This window comes from Sebastes umbrosus, chromosome 7, assembly GCF_015220745.1.
Source record: "Sebastes umbrosus isolate fSebUmb1 chromosome 7, fSebUmb1.pri, whole genome shotgun sequence".
Classification (NCBI taxonomy): domain Eukaryota; kingdom Metazoa; phylum Chordata; class Actinopteri; order Perciformes; family Sebastidae; genus Sebastes; species Sebastes umbrosus.
Genome location: NC_051275.1, coordinates 16,603,665 through 16,628,449, shown reverse-complemented (window position 1 = coordinate 16,628,449; position 24,785 = coordinate 16,603,665). Strand labels below are relative to the sequence as shown.

At 38.7% G+C, this 24,785-nt stretch overlaps 3 protein-coding genes across 4 annotated transcripts; 2 read left to right on the top strand and 1 right to left on the bottom strand.

The window, feature by feature from the left end:
* Window positions 1-386: 386 nt before the first annotated feature.
* tbcb (tubulin folding cofactor B) lies at window positions 387-6,158 on the bottom strand. Of its 2 annotated transcripts, none has more exons than XM_037775912.1 (7): window positions 5,987-6,158; window positions 4,803-4,939; window positions 4,529-4,672; window positions 4,020-4,113; window positions 3,511-3,702; window positions 2,226-2,298; window positions 387-2,123 (listed from the first exon to the last, which is right to left on the bottom strand). In XM_037775912.1, the coding sequence occupies exons 2-7, from the start codon at window positions 4,914-4,916 to the stop codon at window positions 2,009-2,011; spliced, it is 732 nt and encodes a 243-aa protein (XP_037631840.1). In that variant the 5' UTR covers window positions 4,917-4,939; window positions 5,987-6,158; the 3' UTR covers window positions 387-2,008. The 2 variants fall into 2 exon arrangements, with proteins under 2 accessions (XP_037631840.1, XP_037631841.1); XM_037775913.1 differs by having other exon boundaries at window positions 5,991-6,147.
* Window positions 6,159-11,089: 4,931 nt separating this feature from the next.
* six5 (SIX homeobox 5) lies at window positions 11,090-18,802 on the top strand. Its single transcript, XM_037774634.1, has 3 exons — window positions 11,090-11,992; window positions 15,238-16,736; window positions 18,014-18,802. The coding sequence occupies exons 1-3, from the start codon at window positions 11,136-11,138 to the stop codon at window positions 18,673-18,675; spliced, it is 3,018 nt and encodes a 1,005-aa protein (XP_037630562.1). The 5' UTR covers window positions 11,090-11,135; the 3' UTR covers window positions 18,676-18,802.
* A 2,348-nt stretch (window positions 18,803-21,150) lies between these two features.
* On the top strand, window positions 21,151-24,306 carry six9 (SIX homeobox 9). The gene is made up of 3 exons (XM_037774716.1): window positions 21,151-21,792; window positions 22,888-23,048; window positions 23,990-24,306. The coding sequence occupies exons 1-3, from the start codon at window positions 21,394-21,396 to the stop codon at window positions 24,174-24,176; spliced, it is 747 nt and encodes a 248-aa protein (XP_037630644.1). The 5' UTR covers window positions 21,151-21,393; the 3' UTR covers window positions 24,177-24,306.
* Window positions 24,307-24,785: the final 479 nt, after the last annotated feature.

Genomic DNA, 24,785 nt, shown 5'->3' with positions numbered 1-24,785 from the left:
GGACTTTTTTTCCCTTCAAGGTGTTGAGCATGTTTGCACTACACATTTGCAGCATAATGTCCCTTCATTAGTAGTCAAGACAGTTTTATCAATATAGGCCAAAATCACAAAATTTGCCTCACAGGGCATGACAATCTGTAAAAACTGAATGACTATTGTAAATCCAAATGTATATTTTTAAAGTAAATATTAAGTGTAGATAAGTTAGTTTCAGGCACAGAGCCAATGGTCTGTGTCATATTACATGTACAGACAAATCAACTCAATCTGATACGCTCCTGTACTGGCAAATTACTTTTATTAATATGCATTACCCTTTGGCATATAGTAACACCAGCACCTTAGAGATGGACAGTTTTTTAATAAAAGGAAAAGAGAAGACTACATTTTTGTAGGTGTGGTAATGACATTTAATTGAAAAGAAAAAAAACACAAGAAAGATTAATTTACATTTCTTCTGTAAACTTAAGATAGAAAAACATGTCAACTGTATTGGACCAGTAACACAAAACAAAGCATAAATAAGGCATATCATTCATGTTCAAAAGCTGAGTGTTGTGGTGATTATAATGGAGAGAGAGTGAACATTTTATAGTTTTTGCTTGTTTTCAAATATTATTTTGATGGCCAACCCCGGTATCTAATAAAAAAATATACATTTAATGGTACATTGTAAGTTCAATTTATACTAATGCTACAGAAAGGAAACATAAACAGGAATTTTTCAGAATTTAACATCTCCAATAATATACTATTACTTAAGCCACCCACCTCATCAAATACTACAGGATGAATTCAATATGTCATGTTTATATGGAACTGCAGAAAAAAAAGCCCTATTAAATTTGACTTAAAATTCAATTAAATTGTTAGTACAATTTAATATCAATTTCACAGCTCAGATTGAGTTCTCGGAGACACACTAAGGAGTTCTGAGAAAAATAACATTCAGCATCCGATTCAACAATTTTGGAAGCTGTACCAGATGTTGTCATCCATTTGTATACAGGAGAGCTAAGTTTAAATTAACTAAATTAATTTGATTTCATCGACCACATTTAAATTGAAAAATGGTAAAAATTGAGCCTTACCATTTCAAATGTTAAACTTGAACATTTTTTAATTTTTATTTCATTGGTTCAATATAAGCAGGACACATTAAAGTTACAAAATTTTTTTTTACCAAGGGGAATTCAGTCACAGAAAAATAAAGGGGAATTACAAAAATTGAGTTTTACATATCACATACAAACACAAAATGAAATTTAGAGTTGTGTAGAGAGGAAATATCTACCTTTGCATACTTTCACAATCGAGTGAAACATGGTGGAATGAGTTTGACCATTAAGTACTGATTTTAATCAGTGATTGGAAAGCGTTTCTCCAGCTTAACTCATTTGGAGATATGTATGTGACTTCATGTTGGTCTGGAATACAAGGTGCAATGCCAATTTCCAATTCAGTGTCAAAGTATTTTAGGGGGGAGGGGATCTTTCTTTTGACCACTCTCTCATCAATTTACAGTCTGCAAAACATGCTAAGACTACAGTTAACTATAAACCGTTATATACAAACAAGTACCGCTAAAGCAAGTAAATTAAATTGAACAGACGTGCATGAAGTGAAGGACTACATAGAACCTTCATTATGCTGCCTTACATGCAACAAAACACCCTCCTTTATCAAACCTTGTTATCATCATATCCAGCGCAGCAATTGATGTACTACCTGATATTCACCTCTATCAGGTTGCGTCGGCGTTAGTGAGAGAGAAATTGAACCTGGGCGCCAAGGTAGCTCACGAGGTAGAGCGGGCGCCCACATACCACGGCTTCAGATCCGACTTGTGGCTCTTTGCTGCATGTCATCTCCTCTCTCTCTCTCCCCTTTCTAGTCTATCCTCTGCACTATCAAATAAAGGCCAAAAAAAGCCCCAAAAAAAAGATTAGACACTGGTGGTGAATGGATAACAGCTTGAGGCTTGATGCTCACATTTCACATTACAGTCCTACATCTCATCTAAACCGTAATCCTCCTCAGGAAAGTCTCCCACAGTCACAGTTGTGGGCTTCACAAATGCACCGTATTTGTTCACGCATTCAAAGTATTTCTTCCCGTCAACTCTGTGGGAACACAATTTAATCAAAGACTGGGTCAAATACAAAATCAAGACCAACATAATCAAGATTGTGCAGAGCTATAAAAAAAAATTATAGTGCTCTTACGTTCCATCATGCTTTCCCATGGGCTCATCGTACTTCACACCCACCCAGTAGCCTGGCTTGAAATCTGTTGTACCTGCAATGAACGTAAAAACATTGTTCTTTACACCAGGTACTCCTACTCTTATTGTTGTTTGCTTGGTCAAGATCATAAATTCTCAGCCTTCGTTAACTAACTTCATTAAATAACTGCTGAAACTGACAATAATGAGAAAAGAACATATGCAATAAATTTGGGTAAGTGCAAGCCATTGTATTGCTCTCTAGAGTAAGCAATAACAAAACTTGAAGATGGTTATTCATAACTTCTTTCACTGAACAACCTGAACTACCTGACAATTAATCACTTGCATTCTTTACGTTTTTGGACAGCGAGTCATTGTGTTGGCTCAGTACTCAAGCAAAACTGATTAAAAATGAAAACTTGAGCATGCTTTTATTCGCATCAGATGAAATGTGAAGGATTTTTTCTTCAGCAGCCAATCCAGCAGTTACTTTCAAGGTCCGGACACACCAAGCTGACATCAAAGAACTAGCGGCGATGAAGGCCGACTGTTGCGTCGCCTCACGTCGCCTTTGTCTTGGCCGACAAGTTGCACTTGAACACATCGTAGAGACTACAGCTGACGGCCAGTTAACACGTACGTTCTGCGCTTGTGTGAGAGGAATTAACTCCCCACATACGCAGGTAGCGGTAGTCTGTATTCGGCACTCAAAAAGGGAAACCGGAAGACCGAGGACTGCGGATATACAAGCCGTTGTTATGATACATACATGAAACAAAGCGCCGTTTGCCAACCACTTGAGCACTGAGAAGAGCCTTCTGTGTGTGCCCTCTTGATTTTACTCGTTTGCTTGCTTTCCTCACTTCCGTTTCTCTTCTCATGCACTGATTCGCTTAAGCGGAACAGCTAATCAGAGTGACTTTTCTCACCGACGGGCTCCACTGCCGATTCAACATGCTGAATCTGCCAAAAAACCTCCGACACAGGCAGACTAGAGCCGACGGTGTGGGACGCACCGCAAAAACTAGGCCAACAGGCGCTCACCGGCTGTCCCAAACTGTTCGACGGCCGACCGTCGGCTTGGTGTGTCAGGGCCTTTAGTCTCTCTTAAAACTAGCAGAGCAATGTATAAAAAGGGTTATCATTCCTCCTACATTGCTTGCATAGATTGTGCAATAAGTCACCCTAAAGGCTGCTCTGTTGGGAGAGAAAATCCTCAGTCACACAGGATTTAAACCAGTATCCTAAAGAAAGTAAACCAGCTAAGCTTTATCCACACTTACCAACAAACATGACTGTGCCAACCTTCGTGGGCTGCCCAGGGACCTGCACTTGGCATCTGTTACCAACAGACATGGCATCAGCAGCAGCTTTGTTTTCCTCCTCCCGAGCAGCATTCGCAGCTTTCTTCTTGGCTATTTCTTCCTCTCTGACGAGATCAAAACGATTCTTCTTCATGAATGACCTTGCTGAATCTGAAGGAAAGAAAGTTGGATTGTACTAAACACAGGATATTTCAAAACACACTGAGTGCTGCAGAACATCTTCTATCAAACAACATTGAATGATTCCTTTACAACATTTGTTAATTGTTAGCATACAAATAAACCTTTCTAAATAATAACAGCTTAGGCGTTGTATGATGGAGGTATTGTCAATTACTGTGTAGCTATAATGTTATCCTTTGCTTCTGCAATATATTATATTTCTTTAATACCAAAAGCACAGAAAAAAAAAGTTTATACTATGAAAATTACAAATTTGAGAGAAGCTTAAGTATGTCAGACTGTACCTGTTCGCTTTTCATAAGCGTCATCTGAGATTTCAAACTTCTCCACTTTGGAAACATCAGTAAACTCGTTCATCTGACCACTTGTATCAGTAACCTGTGGATCAGGATGAGACAGGAAGGTTTAATAAAAAAAAATATAATAATAATAAAAAAAAAAGACCACACCACTTGTTTTGTATGTTTTAGCCAATAACTGCAAATCGCTTAAGCTTCAAACAAGCAAGTTAATTATGATCTTTTGGTCAACATTACAATACCGTTGAATAGTAATGCAGATGTGAGCTGCAACTGTTTTAGAAACTCAGGCACATGTTTTGAGGAAACATGTAGTTACACAGAATTTATTGTACTAAAGAATGCATGTTATCTTATCTGAAACAAATTTGTTTTTGGCTGCAGGAAGACTGGATTTGGAACGATCTGAAAACCTATTGCTTCCTGTATTTTACTACAATTTGACAGTGGTCTGGTCCACTACACGAGAGCTTCCAAACCGAGCAGCTACATACGTGTATTCTGCAGTCATCATCCACAGCATAGGAACCCAGCAAAGCTTCATTGTCGTCCATTTTCTGCAGGAACTTGTCAGAGACACTGAACAACTCCAGGTCCATGCAGGAAGAAGCTGCTCCAATAACCATCTCCAATTTCCCCTAATTACAATACAAACAAAATAGTCCATGTAATACCATGACATGTTGAGATATTGTTGTTGTCTCTGATCACATGAGGAATACAGAAATCAAACAATAATGTCAATATAAAGTGTGTTATGCATCTCACCTTGAGTTCTGCAATACTAATCCCTCTATTGAACCTGCGCTGCACCTCAAAGGAGGAGATTGCGCTTGTTAGGCGCACGTTCACAGTGGGGTTGGTAACTACTGTGACGTCCATGATGCTGGTTGTGTTGTTTAATACTGAAAACAATAGACAAACAATGTGACATATTAGTCAACAGTGAAACTGATACATCTAGATTCAAGATTCAAGATTAACTTTATTGTCATTTCACTGAGTATTTGCATACACAGAAGGAAACAAAATATTGTTTCTCCCAGCTCCCATCAATGCATTAAAAAGGATAGAATAAATGAGTATTAAAATTAACACACCTAAAAATAACAATAAAAAATAAAATAAGTAAACATTTCAGACACAATTTGCAGTCGTGTTTAGCAGCAGAGAAAAGTGCATTTATGTCCATAGTAAAGTGCTGTTTGCATTGCTGTTCCAAAAATTGTCTTTGACATTTGACTAGCTTTAAAAACTGTTTCTGTGTTAATGCTGTGGGGTTGGATGTGAGTGTGTGAGTGTGGGGAGGGGACACAGTCCATTCACATCAACAGTCTATCCAACAGTTGCACACAATTAAATAGGTAATTTCCTTGTGTCCTCCTGTTGCATGGTTCTGATTATTAAGGTTCAAGATTCAAGTCCTTTATTGTCATTGTGTAGTACAACGAAATTAGATTGTGACAATCCCATAGGTGCTAATGAAAAGATAATACAATACAAAAAGAGAGTGCAATATAAATATAAAAGATAATACAATATAAAATATAAAAATACAATATGTATATTGATGAGATGACAGCTTTGCCAGATTATTGCACAAAGTGTCTGTCAGATAATTATATTATTATTGCACAGCATCATATAGCTTAGCTACCTAACAATGATGACCCTTCCCATTTTACCACTTCTAATAACTTTCTTTCTCTCACATTGTTCTGTTAAACAAAGCACATTCTTGTGAAACAATAATGTTTAACTTGGTAAGTTACCATCTTTCTCTCTCATGTTTACACATTTGATCAGCTGCGCTCATGTCACATGTTGCAGCTAGCTGGTTTAGGTTCGCTAGCTACAGGCTAGGCTACCGTTAGCTGTTTGGGCTAGCAGCAGCAGAGTCACGTTGGATTCACTAAACAGCCTCGGCTTGACGGAAATACTGACACACTTACTCACAAATGTTGTCTAACAGCTCGGAGCAGGTTACCAGACACTGTATCCACCTCTCAGAACAGAAAGTATCAGAGTAGAGATGTTCAGCAGCCTCTCTTCAGCCTTCACCACGACAACAACCAACTGATCACCCTAACTACGCACCTAGTGATGTGTCGGTGACGAACGAGTCGTCTCTTTGAGCCGGCTCTTCTAAGTGAACGATAAGAGCTCCCGTCCGAGAGCCGTTTATAAAAAATAAATAAATTATTAATTCAAGGCAGAATGATAGGATGATCTTCTTCGCGCCACGGGCACTCCATGCACTGATGGTACGTGTCCACAGCCTCCGTGCTTTCCACGCTTCCCATTCATTGTCTATGTAAGCAGCCGTGCAATGCATTCTGGTAGCGTGGCGTCGCGATTCGAGAATCGGAGCGTCACGACGCCCGCTCCCCATTTGCATAAAGTCGAGGACTAGTTCACTTTATGCAAATCACGGGGGTCTGACGCGACATGCTGCCTCTCGAAACTCCAGAGAATCCTTTAAAATAAACGTTGTCGATCCACGATAAAGACAGATTTAGCAACTGCATGGCTTATTTCTCGCCTCAGATGTTCTCAGAAACACATTTCGGTGAACTATTTTTGTGAAATAAGAGAAGAGAGTTTCCAAACAAGCCTCCATACTGTTTCCGGTTTGAAAGCTAGGAACAGCAGCCCACGGAGGGAAAACCTTCGTCCAATCAGGTGGGGACAGCCTGTGTCTAACGACAGCCCACCAAGCGTCCAATGTTGGGAAGCGTCGCATCCCCTCGCAATAAAAAACGCCCCTGTGGACACGTACCATGACTGTGACTGAATGTTGTGTTAATGACGTCAGTGCGACCAATCAGGTGATGACAGACAAGGATCATACCATCAAGCAGGGACAGGTCTACAGGTACAGAACAGGAGGGAGAGGAGGAGAGAAAGAGAGAGAGGAGTGTGGTGCGCGAATAGCAGACAAGATGAGTGACAGTTGGAAACAAAATAGCATGTAAAATTATGGTATTCTGGAAATTATAAGGTTTAGTATAATTATATTTAATAATTTAAATGATATATGTGCACATATACTAATCATAGGTCAAAACAGCGCTCAATTAGGCTGAACTATAGAAGGTAGAAGTGGTAAAGCGAAGAGCCGTTTGGGAGCCGAAAGAGCCGGCTCTTCTTGGTGAGCTTAGCCGAATGATCTGGCTCACTAAAAAGAGCCGGAACTCCCATCACTATGTGTCACAACATAACATCAATTTCTGTCACGCCCAGCTCTGGAACGTTCTAGCCCCGCCCCCAGACTGTCCTGTCTGGGGGCGGGGCTAGAACGTTCCAGATATTTGTGACTTAAATGAAGCACACTTAAAACAACCACACAGTGGCGCTATCCTCCAGTTTAAACCATGGTGAACAAAGACTGAACAAAGTTTCTTCTTATGAGGAGTATTTTAAACATGATAATTCAAGCAAGGCATGTTGCCAATTGTTTGGAAGTTAATTACTCTTTAATAAGAAAATAAAGCCCTGTACTCTATATTAGGCCTACTAGGTTTGACTTGATAAGCAGCTTGATCAGCAAAGCCACACCATGTTTATTGGCTTCTGTTGAGTACATCTGGACTACAATAACTGATTTTGGACATGACATTAATTTACATAATAAAGTATATTTATATTATTATTATATTTTATTATTATTATAAAAAATAACGAAATGATTTGTAAACCTTTAAGAAATCATTTGTAAAACATCTACAAACATTAGATAGATGACAAAGCATTGACTATCTATCTAAATAATGTTTATATACTTTATAAAGCATGTATTCACCATTTAACAAGGTATTATAATCATCAGTTGCAACTTCATAATAGCCATCAAAATAATATTTATAGATCTTTTGCAAATCAATCATTAACCATTAACAAAAGTATTACAAATATCTATATATCTAATGTTTACATAAGTTTTGCAATCAATTTCTTCAATGTTTTTAAATCATTCACAAATGCTTATATATATAGTATATAAACTGTTGTAATGTGTGCAACAATAAACTGTTAAAATAACAAAGTATAGCATTATTAATAATTAGTAAACATGATTAATTATAATTTCATTGTTTGTTAACAGTAAAATAACTATTAACTAAGTTTAATTAACTATACATTTTATAAATTATTGTTATAACTCGCATGGTCTACCTGTCTGTGTGGACAAGTGTAGGCAGAGAAATGTTCTGCTGCGAGTGTACAAACTTTGAGACATTCAACTATTTTCTACAAAAGTTAAATAAAAGGGAATCACCAAGAAAAAAAATGAAAGTACAGTATATTGTGTTTTATGGATAGAAAATCAAACTGCTGCAATTTTTGCAAAGAATGATCAGTTTGAGCTATCATTTGTAAATCCACCATTTATAAACCCTGTAAAATGTCTCATTTTGTCCTGCTGCAGTTTGATTTTTGATATTAGGAAACAATCTCCCTGCCAGGAAAACTAGCCTTTTCTTTAGTCATGGACATATATATACCAGTGGACAAAGCATTCATCGAGCACAGACAACAGACCAGAGCATGTATGGACAGAAAAGAGGAGATAAAAAAAGAGAGAGGGAGACAGGGAGTAGCCGTGGGGGCGCTGAGACAAGCCCACAGTCCCACAGCGAAGATTTACATTCCTATGGTTGTTGATGGAGACAAAGCTGCCTCATTCACACCTCATTTATACTGTAGGTCATGCTCACATATTTGTGGCACATATATCATTAAGAACATGCAGAATTCTGTGTCTAACATCATTTTTCATTAATGTCTGAGATTCAGGTTAAGGCCTGTGCATATAAAGCTTTCAGTTTGTTTCATTATAACAAAAACACCTGCAAAAATCTATGGTATGTCATTTATTTTCTGCCCAACAATGAATTTAACTGCTGTACAGAAAGTATCACAGTTTTGGTTTCATATATTCATTGCAGACAGACTTTGACGCACTAGTCCAAATAGATGTCCTGGGATGCTCTCTTCTTTTAACAAAGCAAGATGCATAGCTGCTTCAAAAACCCAAACCTTAAGCATATCACAAATGCAAATTATACCTGCTGTGCTAGTGCAGACTTAATTGTGTGTGTGTTTGTACTGACAGTATTTGCATTAGGAAACCAGCTCAGGCACACAAAAGCCTGGGATCCGGTTGGATGACACGACATCAAGTCTTACCTGAACAAACAGAGACACTGTCTTACAAAGGCCTTATTAATTACACATAACTCCTATGGTCTGAATTTACCGATACACTAACACTCTTTTTGGTTGAACAGGAGCTGTCAGAGAGCACTTTCTGAACTGTTTTACAGGAATCTAGACATTTGCCATTACAAAGAAACATAGTAAGCTAATTCTTAATCATAAAGAATATGTCTGTCTAGCTATATATACCTTTAGGGGTGCTATTAAAATGAAATAAAAGTAGGGTAAAATTATCAAAAAGTCACTACTGCCACAAATTAGAAAATATTCACTGGTTCCAGCTCTGGGAACTTGTGATGGCCATTTTCTACTAATTTACAACGTTATATAGATGATAAATCAATTAACCACCAAACTAATCAGCAGATTAATCGATGATGAAATAACTGTTGGTTGCATCCCTACACTGTAATTACTTGAGCCTGAACAGTGACCAGCTGTGGTCTGCAGTGGTGGTTCAGTATCTAAGTCCCAGTTGTATGTTTTACTTTACAATTATCATTTTTATTATTTGTTCTCAGGGACAATGCACATAGATCATCATCACTGTAAATATGCCAGTGTTAGCCAAAAGGCTAATTTTCAAATGTTAACTCTCAGCCTGATGTTAAAATTGGCAATTAAAACAACAAATGAAACACACAACATGTAAAATTAGAACAGGAGAAAGCAAAACATGAACAACTGAACAGGATAAACAGCTTAGAGGAGTAAGGCAGCACCATGCAACATAGGACATTTAGAAAACAGGCAATTAATACAAAACAATGTCAAGCATACAATCAGCACAAACAGTTAAAACAAGACAATAAAAAAAAAGACATAAACAGACTATTAACAAAATTGCACAAGTGGAAAATGATATTGCACAGAGAATGAAATGAAATTCCACCTGAAAATATCAGGTTATCATCAGGTTATTATCAGGTTATCATCAGGTTATTGTCAGGTTATTATCAGGTTATTGTCAGGTTATTGACATGTTATTATCAGGTTATTCTCAGGTTATTCTCAGGTTATTGTCAGGTTATCATCAGGTTATTGTCAGGTTATTGACATGTTATTATCAGGTTATCATCAGGTTATTGTCAGGTTATTGACATGTTATTATCAGGTTATTATCAGGTTATTGTCAGGTTATTATCAGGTTATTATCAGGTTATTGTCAGGTTATTATCAGGTTATTATCAGGTTATTGTCAGGTTATTATCAGGTTATTGTCAGGTTATTGACATGTTATTATCAGGTTATCATCAGGTTATTGTCAGGTTATTGACATGTTATTATCAGGTTATTATCAGGTTATTGTCAGGTTATCATCAGGTTATTGTCAGGTTATTATCAGGTTATCATCAGGTTATTGTCAGGTTATTGACATGTTATTGTCAGGTTATCATCAGGTTATTGTCAGGTTATTATCAGGTTATCATCAGGTTATTGTCAGGTTATTGACATGTTATTGTCAGGTTATCATCAGGTTATTGTCAGGTTATTATCAGGTTATCATCAGGTTATTGTCAGGTTATTGACATGTTATTATCAGGTTATTATCAGGTTATTGTCAGGTTATCATCAGGTTATTGTCAGGTTATCATCAGGTTATCATCAGGTTATTGTCAGGTTATTGACATGTTATTGTCAGGTTATTGTCAGGTTATTGTCAGGTTATTGACATGTTATTATCAGGTTATTATCAGGTTATCATCAGGTTATTGTCAGGTTATTGATATGTTATTATCAGGTTATTATCAGGTTATTGTCAAGTTATCATCAGGTTATTGTCAGTTTTTCGGTGTGTAAGTGGTCTACTGGGAGCAGTGCTGGTTGTGGTTCAAGGGTGACCTAAATAGCATAAAGTAACATTGAAACAAAGACAGTGTTATGAGTGTAGTAAAGGAGGCGTGTCTGCTGGTGGGTAGCTTGCAGGCTCACTGCCGGTGTGGTGTGGAGGACTGGTGGTGGAGAATGGGAGAGAGAGAGCTGCTCTGCAGAGGGAGGGAGGAAGAGGAGAGGAGGAGGAACTACTGGAGGAAAAAAAAAGTTAAAGTAAAAATGGCTTCCTTGTCTTTGGAGTCTACAGAACAATCCGAGAACAGCCCAGAGGAGCCCACGGCACCGGAGTCCAAAGAAGAGGACGATCCGGTGCAGATTTCCGAACAACTACTCCAAAGTTTCCAAAAGTCTGCTTTGAGTTTCTCCACTGACCAAGTCTCATGTCTGTGCGAGGCCCTTCTGCAGGCGGGCAATGTGGATCGCCTGTGGAGATTTCTCTCCACCATACCTCCTTCATCCGAGCTGCTACGTGGCAACGAGACCCTGCTGAAGGCCCAGGCTCTGGTGGCTTTCCACCGGGACGAGTACAAGCAGCTGTACGCCATCCTGGAGAGCTACGACTTCCACCCGTCCAACCACGGCTTCCTGCAGGACCTGTACCTGAAAGCCCGCTACAAGGAGGCGGAGAGGTCCCGGGGCCGCAGCCTGGGAGCTGTGGACAAGTACCGGCTCAGGAAGAAGTTCCCTCTGCCCAAGACCATCTGGGACGGAGAGGAGACCGTGTACTGCTTCAAGGAGAAGTCCAGAAACGCCCTGAAGGAGTGCTACAAGAGCAACAGGTACCCGACTCCGGACGAGAAGAAGAACCTGGCCAAAGTCACCGGACTGTCCCTCACACAGGTCAGCAACTGGTTCAAGAACCGCAGGCAGAGGGACAGGACTCCGTCCGGGACACACAGCAAGAGGCAAGACCAGCAAACACTGGAAAACACATTTATATCATGCATATAGTCTTTATTTATCTCATGTATCTAGTGTTTATTTATCTCATGCATCTAATGCATCTAGTCTTTATTTATCTCATGCATCTCATGCATCTAGTGTTTATTTATCTCATGCATCTAATGCATCTAGTCTTTATTTATCTCATGCATCTCATGCATCTAGTGTTTATTTATCTCATGCATCTAATGCATCTAGTCTTTATTTATCTCATGCATCTAATGCATCTAGTGTTTATTTATCTCATGCATCTCATGTATCTAGTCTTTATTTATCTCATGCATCTAATGCATCTAGTGTTTATTTATCTCATGCATCTAATGCATCTAGTGTTTATTTATCTCATGCATCTCATGTATCTAGTGTTTATTTATCTCATGCATCTAATGCATCTAGTGTTTATTTATCTCATGCATCTAATGCATCTAGTCTTTATTTATCTCATGCATCTAATGCATATAGTGTTTATTTATCTCATGCATCTCATGTATCTAGTCTTTATTTATCTCATGCATCTAGTGTATATTTATCTCATGCATCTAGTATATATTTATCTCATGCATCTAATACATCTAGTCTTTATTTATCTCATGCATCTGCATCTATAGTCTTTATTTATCTCATGCATCTAATGCATATAGTGTTTATTTATCTCATGCATCTCATGTATCTAGTGTTTATTTATCTCATGCATCTAATGCATCTAGTCTTTATTTATCTCATGCATCTAATGCATATAGTGTTTATTTATCTCATGCATCTCATGTATCTAGTCTTTATTTATCTCATGCATCTAGTGTATATTTATCTCATGCATCTAGTATATATTTATCTCATGCATCTAATACATCTAGTCTTTATTTATCTCATGCATCTGCATCTATAGTCTTTATTTATCTCATGCATCTAGTCTTTATTTATCTCATGCATCTAGTCTTTATTTATCTCATGCATCTAGTCTTTATTTATCTCATGCATCTATAGTCTTTATATATCTTATCTCATGCATCTAGTCTTTATTTATCTCATGTATCTAGTGTATATTTATCTCATGCATCTAGTATATATTTATCTCATGCATCTAATACATCTAGTCTTTATTTATCTCATGCATCTGCATCTATAGTCTTTATTTATCTCATGCATCTAGTCTTTATTTATCTCATGCATCTAATGCATATAGTGTTTATTTATCTCATGCATCTCATGTATCTAGTCTTTATTTATCTCATGCATCTAGTGTATATTTATCTCATGCATCTAGTGTATATTTATCTCATGCATCTATAGTCTTTATATATCTTATCTCATGCATCTAGTCTTTATTTATCTCATGCATCTAGTCTTTATTTATCTCATGCATCTATAGTCTTTATTTATCTTATCTCATGCATCTAGTCTTTATTTATCTCATGCATCTAGTCTTTATTTATCTCATGCATCTATAGTCTTTATATATCTTATCTCATGCATCTAGTCTTTATTTATCTCATGCATCTAGTCTTTATTTATCTCATGCATCTATAGTCTTTATATATCTTATCTCATGCATCTAGTCTTTATTTATCTCATGCATCTAGTCTTTATATATCTTATCTCATGCATCTAGTCTTTATTTATCTCATGCATCTAGTCTTTATTTATCTCATGCATCTATAGACTTTAAGGGGTTGAGTAGGTGACATTCGAAAGTCATATCCAGGGGGACACCTGTAGAGAACTTTCCTTTGTGTATTTAAGGGCGGACTCAGACCAGTCAGTGAAACTCCCAGACCAAACCTTAATGGTAAACAAAGACCTATACAGGCCTACACAGGGCAGCACAGAAAGAGCAGGCACACATTAAACTTCAAAGTGACAAACTGAAAAACACTACATTGAGTAAGAAGATGGACAGGGCAGCTGACTTTTGACAGCAGTAAAGCCACACAGGTCTGAGACCAGGAGCATGTTGCTTTGTTATGAAATGTGAGATCCAGGCTCCCACCATGGTTCAAGTTTCCTTAAACCCTTGCACCGCTGCCTGGGGCCTGCAGGGTGACCGAGGTTAGAGTAAAAGCTTTAACTATAGGGAAGGTGGGGGTGGCAAAAAGAAGAAGTAAACAAAATCCTCTTAAATTGCTTTCACACTGCAGGCTGAAATCTCAGGGTTTTTACAGACACTAATTCACCAAACAGGAGATAAGAGAGAATAAAGCAGACTTATCTTATCAGAGGGTTTTGTGGTGGTCTGGTCGACAATCTGTATGGTTAACCAGGCTGCTATAGATTGACACATTGACACACATTAACCAAGTACACTCCCTAAAAAGAGTTTACAGGAATCTGATCCAGCTTTGTCTTCCCGTCTGCACAGAGAGTTTTATACTGATCCACTGCAGGATATGGTCGGCTTTGTAGATAAAGATGACGAGAAAAAGGTTGAGAAGGATTAATAATAATAACTGAATGGTTGGTTATCTTTGCCAGCGTATCACAAATTAACCACTGAAAATCTGTTCTATAACACACAGGTGGGAAAACTAGAAGAACACTTTTTTATCATTAATTTGAATCTAAACATGCAAAAACATATATTTTTAGTGTCCTGTTATTTCCCCAGATGCATTTCAAATAGAATATATTTAGAAAATTTCATGAGTTTATTTTTATATCGAATTGCAGATTCTAATAATTGATGTTATCATGAAAATGTTACCATTTTTTTAAACAGCCTTATAAAATGTATTTATTGATGGATTTAATTACCGGTGAGTATTTCTATATTACTGCAAAACAAAACAAAATGTCATGATATTCAACCCTCAAAACTCAACTACCATTACTGTGAATTCAAAAAATTCTCAGATCAAAACCAAAGTCAAAAATGTTGTTGGAAAACCAGATGCCATCATGCAAAATGAAGCCTGATGAAGACTTTGTATGGCTGAAAGTTTGGGAGCTATAATCCAGTGAACAGATACTCTAGTTTTTCTTGCATATCCATTAAGACTTGTGAATAAAATGTAGTCCCTGAACAGAAATCAGGGCTTTGCAAAACATAAATCACATAATGTCAAAAGATAAATAAAGGATTTAGAAAATTACAAAGGGAATAAATAGCTTGTGTTTACAACGTTGAGCACTGATAAAGCTCGGCAGCGCCCAACCCTCTAAAGTCATGTGCATTTCCCTTTTAATTTATCCATTTATTTGTCCTCCGTTCCAGTGAGTCTGATGGGAACCACAGCACCGACGACGAGGCGAGCCCCATGGACGACAGCCCCGACAAACCAGAGGAGGCTGTCGGTTCCACAGCTTCCATCATCTCTCTCTCTGCCGTCCCCTGTGGCACGGGAGGCCAGCTCATCCTCAACGGCTCCGGTGGCTTCCTCACAGCCTCCCAGTCGTTACTATTTAATGGGAATTCCCTGATCTCCGGTACTGGTGCTGGTGTCATCATTAATGGGCTCAGCTTGGGCGATTGCCAGACAGTCACGCTGAGTCCTGTTACAACCAACTCTCCTTTGATACTGAACGGAGCTCAAGTCATAACCAAACCTAGTATCAGTGTGCAGCAGCAAGCAGTTTCTATGTCACAGCAGGATGTTTTGGCCATGGAGGCAAGGCCGAGCAGTCTTCCAGCTGTTGTTCTTAGCACTAACGCCACACAAGTCTCAAGCCATCCATCCATCATCTCTCTCCCTCTGCAAAGCAAAACAGAAAGCGGCAATGCAATGGATTTCATCAGTGTCTGTGAATCAGAGGGCAGCAGCCAGACAGTATCTTCCTCTTCTTCATCTTTATCCCCTTCCTCGCCAACTCTGTCCTCCCCAACCAGGCTCTCCTCACTCGTCTTAACACAAAACCCCCAACGCCTGGAGTCTCTCACCCTCCCGGCCTCTATGTCGTCTGCAGGCATGGTAATCTCCAGTACTGCCATGCCTCTCTCCGGTCAGCAAGGGGAGTATGTTGTCTTTGCCACTTCTGGCTCCCACTTAAACCCTTCCAGCTCTGTGGTTTCCTCCACCAACTCCACCCCTCAGGTCTTCTCTCTGCCGCAGGTTGTGCCTTCCATCCAGGGTATACCAGTATCCCAGCTAGTCCAGCACTCTTCAGGAGCCCAGGTGTCCCAGTGCCCTCAGTTGGTCCCAGTATCCCCCCTCACCTCATCAGCTCCTCAGTTCCAAAACCAGACAGTGAACACAAGCAACAGACTGGTGCAACAGCAGCAGGATGCTTCAACAACTTTGCCTGAAGGTGCTACGACCATCGTTTCTATCTCACAGCTGACCAACAATCACCTCCCACAGCGAACGGTACACCAGCTGGGGGACCAAAGCACAAACTCCATACACAGCAAAATCCAGGTGCCGCAGGTTATTTCCATCTCTTCCCCGACACAAGTAGTCCCGGTCCCCCAGGTCAAAGGCACCACATCAACACAGTTAGTCCCTCTCTCTATGCCTCAGCTGGTCCCCGTCTCCCCCATCCAAACTACTTCCTCCATCTCTTTCCCTCAAGTGGTACCTGCCAGTCCGTCTCTTTCCATCCCGTCTGCTGGAGTGCCCTTACAGATCCTGACTTCAGGTCCTGCAGGGGTGGCACAGGGTCCTCTCAGGATAAACCAGCTGAGGCCCATTCAGAGTGTCGGTCCCCCAACCAGCATGGCCCCCGGTGTGCAGCTCCTCAACTCTGGGATCATTCAGCTGCCCTCTGCTCCTCCAGGTACACTGAATTCATTAGATATTTGCGGATAATTGTAGCAAGCACAGCTGAAACGATTAGTCAAATGACAGGAAAGCGTTTTTAATCATTTTTCAAGCAAAATTGACAAAAATGATCTAGTTACAGCCTCTCAAATATCAGGATTTGATGTCTTTTCTTTGCCATATATGATATTAAACTGAATATCTTTGAGTTGTGGACAAAACAAAACATTTGAGGATGTCATCTTGGGCTTTGGGAAACACTGATTGACATTTTTCACCATTTTCTGACATTTTATAGAGCAAACAACTAATCTATTAATTGAAAAATAATCAACAGATTAATCAACATGAAAATAATCATTAGTTGCAGCCCTAATTTGCACCATTAGTTAAATAAAACAAGTGACTAAGGGACTAATAGAGACAATAATCACCTGATTAATCGATAATGGAAATAAACAAATAATAACAATAAATAGTTACTCTTTAATTGTTTTAGTTAATGTTTTATATTGATGGCGCATGAAACTTTTTTTCAGAACTAATCAAAGTAACAAGTATTTCATTACATGGGTAACCTGATGCAGAGTCACTTGATACAAGTAATTGCAAAATTATCAGTAGTTATAGAAATAGTACATAATGAGATGAAATATTCTAGGACTGGGACTAACAATTGTTTTTCATTATCAATTAATCTGGTGATTATTTTCTAATTATTTAATTGGTCTATAAAATGTCAGAACACAAATGCCCTTCAAAAATGTTTATGTCCAAGGTGTTTTGTCTTAACATCAGTCCAATACTTACATATATTTAATCAGTTTATTTTCAGATTAGACAAATAAAAGCAGAACATTTTCACAACCAATCAGCTGGAACCACAGAATATGGGTATTTTTGCTTAAATAATAGCATAATGATGAATTGATTATTATCAAAATAGTTGCCAATTAATTTTCTGTCATTGGATTAATCAGCTGATTATTTTAGCCTTAAAATAATTCCATGAATTTAGTTTGTTAATCACGTTTATTAGTACAGTATGCTATTTTATGCATAACATTGTGACACTCAAAAAGACACAAAACAATAGAGCATCTGTAACTGTAGAAAGTTAAGGAAAAAACAGTAACGTAATACACACGACATTGATTTTCAAAATAAAAATAAACAGAATACAAAGACAGACAGAATATTATTTAGTGCTACATCTCATACTGGTGCACCTCTTGTTTGAATGTTCTGATTCGATCCTGATTGCTGTCAATTAATCATTTATCACCTCCGTAGGTAACCTTCTCCTCGGTGGAAGCCCCTACCTGAGTGTCCAGCAAGGCAAGCTGATTCTGACCATCCCAGCAGGCATTCAACTCACCAGTTTGCCGCTGAAACCAGCCCCCGAGCCTTCACCCATCTCTGCTAATGGACTGAGTTCCCTTCTCACCCACTCCAGCCTTCCTGTAATCTCAACCACCTCAGGCCTGACACCCAGTGGCCTCGTCTCCACATCTCCACTAAACTTCATCAACTCGTCTCCACCATACTGTGCTCCGGAGACAGGGACACCTGCCGTCCCCTCCTCTCATGTTCTGGACCATTCGGTCACCGCTACAACGCCAAACACTCTCACTCCAGAAAGCATGCTTACCCTCAGTCCCATGTACAGTGGGGTGACACCCAGCAGCCATTTGTCCCAACCAGCCTGGAGCCCTGTGCCCCTCTCCACTTCAGCTAGTCTAACTCTGTTTGATGTCCGCGGCAAGGGGGACCTACCTGTAGACCCGGCTTTGTTAGGCCTACCTGGTGGAGAGTCGCTGCTTCTGGGAAGCCCCTCGCCGGAGCAGGATGTGGACGCCAGCTCGGTACTGGGGAATCCAGAGGAGATGGACGGGGACTCCAAGATTCTTACTCAGCTCCAGTCGGTCCCTGTGGATGATGACCTGGGCTTGTAGTCCGTTTACCTTGCTGGTCGGCAACCTAGTGTCTCTAAAAACAAAAACGATGAAACACACAGTACGTTGCAGACTCCGCATTATTCAACATTGTCAATCCTCTAAGAGCCAAATATTTTTTTTTTTTTACAATAACTTCAGGTTTGGACATGTACAACAACGATGCTCTCTCAGTAGGGCCTGATATCATCATGGTCTTAGCTGGCACTTTTGAGATAAATCCTCTGCAGCTCTATTTCACATGGATGGGCAGGGTTATATGGGATGTTCTCACGCATCTCTGACTAAAATCCGTACGTGTCTTATCTGTTTTATCAGATGCAGACAGAAGAACTAACAGATTAGTCTGCTTGGTGCGAAGAAAAGAAAAGACTATATTATGCAACGCGTTATGGCTTTGCCTATCCTCTCAGCTCTTCTTCGGAGTTTTGTGGACTACATACAGACCACAGCTGTACCCCAGCTGTTTTTTTTTTGCTGGCAGTAGAAGTAGCTCTTTGTGGATCGACCACAGTAACTATACACAGGACTACCTGGCAAAGGCCTACATCTAGAAATAGTTGAGTATTGCCTGCCTGTCCAGAGCTCAGAGATTCAGGATTTATTCTACCAACACTCCAGGAAAATAGTGAAGATTAAATTCTTCACAAACAGAACTTTGTGGAGTTTTATGTGAAACCATCATTACATCATAGCTTCAAGGGCTATACAGCAGTATTTTATTACTACAAGTTACTGAAGTCTGGGCTGAAACATGCTAATCATCATCGAAATGACTTTCTGCAGTTTTCAAGTGAGAATGCTGCCCTCCATTAGTACAAATATAACACAGGAATTAAAAGGGTCTATACTCTATGCAATGCATGTTTAGTTCTTCATAGGACACTATGTGGCACAACGGCTGAGTTGAAAAGCCAGAACACTTGGGAGATGAAAAAAAGCTTTTTAAATACTGACTTTTTAAACGAAGCATGACACTAAAACGTTTGCCGTGAACCCACTTTGTGATATTTGTTGTCAAATGCATCCAAATCTCTTTTTTTTATACTGATAAGTGCCTTATTTTAAAACTTACAGGTTTGATGTTTTTGAAACAAAAATATTTAGACTTTTTACACAGTTTTACAAGTGCTGTACACCCGACCAAATTTTGGGATTCACTTTATGGACTTTTATTGAATACCCACATTTCTGTGTCTATTTGATCTCCAGTGAAATATAATGTGACAGTTTTAGTTGCATAGTCACAGCTCCGTCTCCTCTATTTGTATATTTTGCACCTTTCATTCACACAATGTTTACGCTGCGCTGCTGTGTTGTTATGATAGTGGTTGCACTCATATTCTGTCCTGAAATGTCCTTTATGCTCTTTCTTAATTTGACCTTTCAATGATCACAACTTCACAGAATAGGATGTAGATTTCCTGATGAAATCTGGCATAAATTGATGGAACAGTTCTTTCAATTGAAACCTAAAAATGCTCCTCATCGTATGAGCTTCCCCCTGTCATAACACAGGTAGCGGTCAAACCTTTGGCAGATTATGGTACACAAAAATACACTTCAGTGTCGCATCTAGTTACAATAATGGCCTTTGAGTTGTTGTTATTTTTATATTGTTGTTTGTCTTTTTTTGTACATTTAATCTATTTAAAGCATGTATCAATCAGTAAGAAAATGAGTCCTTGTGGAAAAACGCAGATAGGAAATGATATTCATTTTCACTTGGAAGGTCACATTGTTGTGCAGACTGAGGTTTTACAATCTTATGCTACAGGTATTAAAATCAATTTTGATGGTCATATTAAAATACAGTAGGTCACCCCGTTATAAAATGTTATGGCCATTTGTTCTCAATGGCATTTTGGGTAGATCAATTAAATGGCTTGGACAAATCAATTTTAGTCTGAATTTTACTGAAATTTAAATTAGTATTTAGGGGTAAAGGGAAATGTGTCCTACTGTATATGTAAAATATGGTAGCCTGCGTTTGTTTATATGAGCCATTTCTTACCAAAGTATGTAGACATTAAAGCCTCTGTGGGCTTATGCACATTTGTACCCGTTTGTTTGTAGCCTAGAATACATTTTTACTCCCTCCGACCTGACACATGACTCCAGATTTAACCAAAGATAATGTATTATGATCGACGTTTTGATAGTTATGAAAGGGATTTTTGTGTCTGTCATTCAAGGTTCTTGTTTTTTCATTTTTGTATTCAAATGCATTCTATTTTTTATATTACACAATATTGTAATAAACTACATTTACAGAAAAAGGTCTGGCATTTATTATGAGTGATTATTGTTGGCACTAAACCTCTTTGTCTGAGGATTTAGCTTCTAATTTGGCAGGAAAATTGTATTCAAATTTCTTTCTGCATTGCAAAACCATTATAATCTCTCTGCGGATGAATGCCAGTACAATAGCAAATCCAAAATGTGTGTGAGGGTGTGCATGCATGTGTTTGTACAAGAGAAGGAGGGGTGTATGGTGTGTTGTTATAACCCTGATGGTCTCAGGTTACCTGTGATACGATTCTGCCTGGGCATGATGAGTAACGATAAACACAACTACGGACGAGCCACGTTGCTCCACAGAGGCTTCAGCTCGCTCCAGTACAAACTTAAGAGAAGTTGTTAGAACATATCTTCACACAGACTTTGCTTCAACTCACATCTCAAGACTTTCTGGGCCACCATCCTGTTTCCACAGCAATGATCTTCACAGCAGAGCAGGTGGCTTGTGTGTGCGAGGTCCTTCTGCAGGGCGGTTGTATGGATCGCCTTGCTGGTTTCCTCCGCACGCTTCCTCCTCCTTCCCTCTCCTCCTCCTCCTCTCCTTGCCTTGGGGAGCTGGAGAGTGTGCTGAAGGCTAAAGCAGCAGTGGCCTTTCACCAAGGCCACTTCATTGACCTCTACACCCTTCTGGAGGGCTTCCCCTTCTCCCCACGCAGCCACCCGCTCCTGCAGCAGCTCTGGCTCAGAGCCCACTACATGGAGGCCGAGAGGCAGAGGGGCCGACCCCTGGGAGCTGTGGGGAAGTATCGCGTAAGGAGGAAGTATCCTCTTCCACACACCATCTGGGACGGAGAGGAGACCAGCTACTGTTTCAAGGTAGGTTCTTAACATAAGTGTGCTGGTATGTGCTACATTGCAGAGACAAATATGAATTTTGAAGGAGAACCAAAAGGCAGATTGGAAAGGCCAGTGGTATAAAGTAACTAAGTACATTTACTCAAGTACTGTAGGTGCAGTTTTTGCAGTACTTGTGTTATACTTGAGAATCTTATGCTACTTCATTTTATATGTGTCTGACAACTATAATTGGTCAGAATTAGTTACTTTGCAGATTCAGAAATATTCTCCTCTAAAATATGATTATTTATTATAGACTTATTTATTTATTACGCCTATATAAAGTAGTTAAAATGTTGCTCCACATTGACCAGATTAATAGATTTTTGTGACCCTGAAACAATCTTAATTAAAATAATCATCAAAATACTTCAACTATTCAAAATAATTTAATTATGTGTCATGTTGCAGTCAAACTTGAACCTGAAGAAAGGGTTGGGTATCGAGCCTCATGTTATTTATAACAACTAGGGCTGTCAATCGATTAAAATTTTTAATCGCACGATTGTCCATATTTAACGCACATTTTTTATCCGTTCGGGGTCTACCTTGGAGGGAGATTTGTCGATTGTTTGGTGCAATATTAAATGCTGACATAAGTAGCCTAGCTATATTAATAATACTGAGCCATTTTATATAATGTGTTTAGTATTTTTTACTTTTGATACTTTAAGTATATTTTGCTGGTGATACTTAATTTAAATAACATTTTGAATGCAGGACTTTTACTTTTAATGGAGTATTTTCACACTTTAGCACCTGATCTGACTACTTTTACCAACACAAGCGGTGCAGTGCTTCACATGGAAACTGTCAAAAGTGAAACAGTTTTGCTTAATTGAAGGGCTTTGGCCACCATTTTTCATCATGGATACATGTGAATGGCAAACCCAATTTAAATAGTTAACGTTAGGTACTTTAAAAAGGTACTTTTGATAGCATACATTTGCTAACACCTTTCTATCTAACGTTCGCTCTTTACTCTGGTATATTGATAGAGCTGTCCTATTTCTTTGTATGACTGTGTTTTAGTAACGTTCAGGCTTGACTTTATTTATTCAATTTAACCAACAGGAAAAATCACGGAGTATACTCCGCGAGTGGTACCGCCATAATCCTTATCCTTCTACCCAGGAGAAGCGGGAGCTAGCGGCGGCCACCGCCCTAACGACCACACAGGTCAGCAACTGGTTCAAGAACCGCCGGCAGAGGGACCGAACCACCGATGTCAACGGGTCAGTGAAGGGCCAGCGTGTCGCTCTCGGGGGGAATTGTGTAATTTTATTAATGTAATATTTTCCTGCGTACCAACCGAATGTTAATTTACAAAAATAAAGAAATGGCGTGACTTTCCAACAGTATAAAACAATTGACAATCTAGTAAAGCTGCTCTCACCACAACCACAAGAAGCGGATGGATACATGACCAAACTAACGGTTGGAGTTGTTTCGCGCCATGAACAAGATATGTTATACTTAATTACAATTAACAATTAATAAATTCACCTATATATACTTGTTTAAAGAGCAATGACTTATCATATAAAGCATGGAGTTCACGTGAAATTGATATCAGAAATCGATTAAATCCACTGGGTTTGATGACCGCGGAGTGATATGACGAATTAATGAGACCTGATTATCATACGTTAACCCATGATGTCAACTGATTAGGTAAAAGTTAACTTCCAGTAATCCAACAGAAATAATAAAGTAAAGTAAAGTAAAGTAAAATAAAATAAAATAAAATAAAATAAAATAAAATAAATAAAATAAATAAAATAAATAAAATAAATAAAATAAAAATGTTGTTAACCTTCAAGGATTATAAAATTTCAAGCACGGTCCTTAGTGCTCTATTGATGATTTTCGGTTGTCTTGCCATTGTTTTCCAGTTTGAGACCAAAGGTAGAAACAATGGTTTGTCTCTCTTTTAATGCTACATGAATATCTGCAAAACATTTACAACAGAACCAAACTTTAGAGCAATCTGAAATAACATTAAAACCAAATGGAAGTTGTTCTATGTTAAATTACACAAATAATGCATGCAACATTATTTGTTATTTTACATAGAACAACAGCGTCCTCTCGTGGTTAAATTAAAGACATGATGCAAGATTTAACAGTGTGTGATCAGATGCAAATTCCTGATGCTCCTCATCTCTTCATCCAGTTTCCAAATATCTAGCTCTCGAGGAACCTCAGGAGAAGTCTACCCTTCCTCTGACAACGACTTTTCACCTCCAGGAAGCCCACATCCTCTGTACCACCGCCCTCCACCTCCACCCCTCTCCCACCCACCACCTCCTCTACGTCACTTGTGTGGAGGCCTCAATCGAGTCTGCCCTTCAAATGTTTAATTTGTGATTTCTATTTACTTGGTTGTTTCTTTTTGATTAGTATAACATCCTATCATCCTTCTTATTGATTGTAAATTCTATTTACTGGTGTCAGTAAAACAAATACTTTCCAAGTAAAGTTTGTTACCAAAACATGACTCAGCAGACATCGTTCTTTAACTTGCTAAAGGGAAGATGAGATAGATGATGGTAAAATGTCCCTGCATGTACTGATATTTTCCAGTAACAACATTTTTTTGTGTTTTATCTTGCATCAAATTCTAAGAGAAACTGAATAAAACCATTTTAACTTTATTGCAGACTTTTCACTACACCTTTTACATGGTGTATAGCCATATAATATAGCTAGATTTAATATCAGCAGGTTGTAAGGCCAAGAGGATCCTCGGTCAAGTGAAGGTAAAGAATTATTCACAGATATATCCCAATATTCACAGCAGCTCAGAGGCCTCAACTCGTTACAAAGTCTGTCTTTAAGAAGACATTAGTGCATCTCAATCGTATTAATGGAGGAAATAAATGTTAAAGGAACAGTGTGTAGCATTTTGAGGCATCTATTAGCAGAAATGGATGTTTTATTTTCATGTATAAAACCAAGAATCGTTGTTT

Excerpts from the sequence above, each read along its gene's own strand:
- six9 (XM_037774716.1), top strand. The coding sequence starts at position 21,394 with ATGATCTTCACAGCAGAGCAGGTGGCTTGTGTGTGCGAGGTCCTTCTG. Across the intron at positions 21,793-22,887 it reads AGACCAGCTACTGTTTCAAG|GAAAAATCACGGAGTATACT; the intron begins GTAGGTTCTTAA and ends TTTAACCAACAG. Across the intron at positions 23,049-23,989 it reads CGAACCACCGATGTCAACGG|TTTCCAAATATCTAGCTCTC; the intron begins GTCAGTGAAGGG and ends CTCTTCATCCAG.
- tbcb (XM_037775912.1), bottom strand. The coding sequence starts at position 4,916 with ATGGACGTCACAGTAGTTACCAACCCCACTGTGAACGTGCGCCTAACA. Across the intron at positions 4,114-4,528 it reads ATGATGACTGCAGAATACAC|GTTACTGATACAAGTGGTCA; the intron begins GTATGTAGCTGC and ends CCTGATCCACAG. Across the intron at positions 3,703-4,019 it reads CGCTTATGAAAAGCGAACAG|ATTCAGCAAGGTCATTCATG; the intron begins GTACAGTCTGAC and ends TCTTTCCTTCAG.
- six5 (XM_037774634.1), top strand. The coding sequence starts at position 11,136 with ATGAGTGTAGTAAAGGAGGCGTGTCTGCTGGTGGGTAGCTTGCAGGCT. Across the intron at positions 11,993-15,237 it reads TCCGGGACACACAGCAAGAG|TGAGTCTGATGGGAACCACA; the intron begins GCAAGACCAGCA and ends CCTCCGTTCCAG. Across the intron at positions 16,737-18,013 it reads GCTGCCCTCTGCTCCTCCAG|GTAACCTTCTCCTCGGTGGA; the intron begins GTACACTGAATT and ends TCACCTCCGTAG.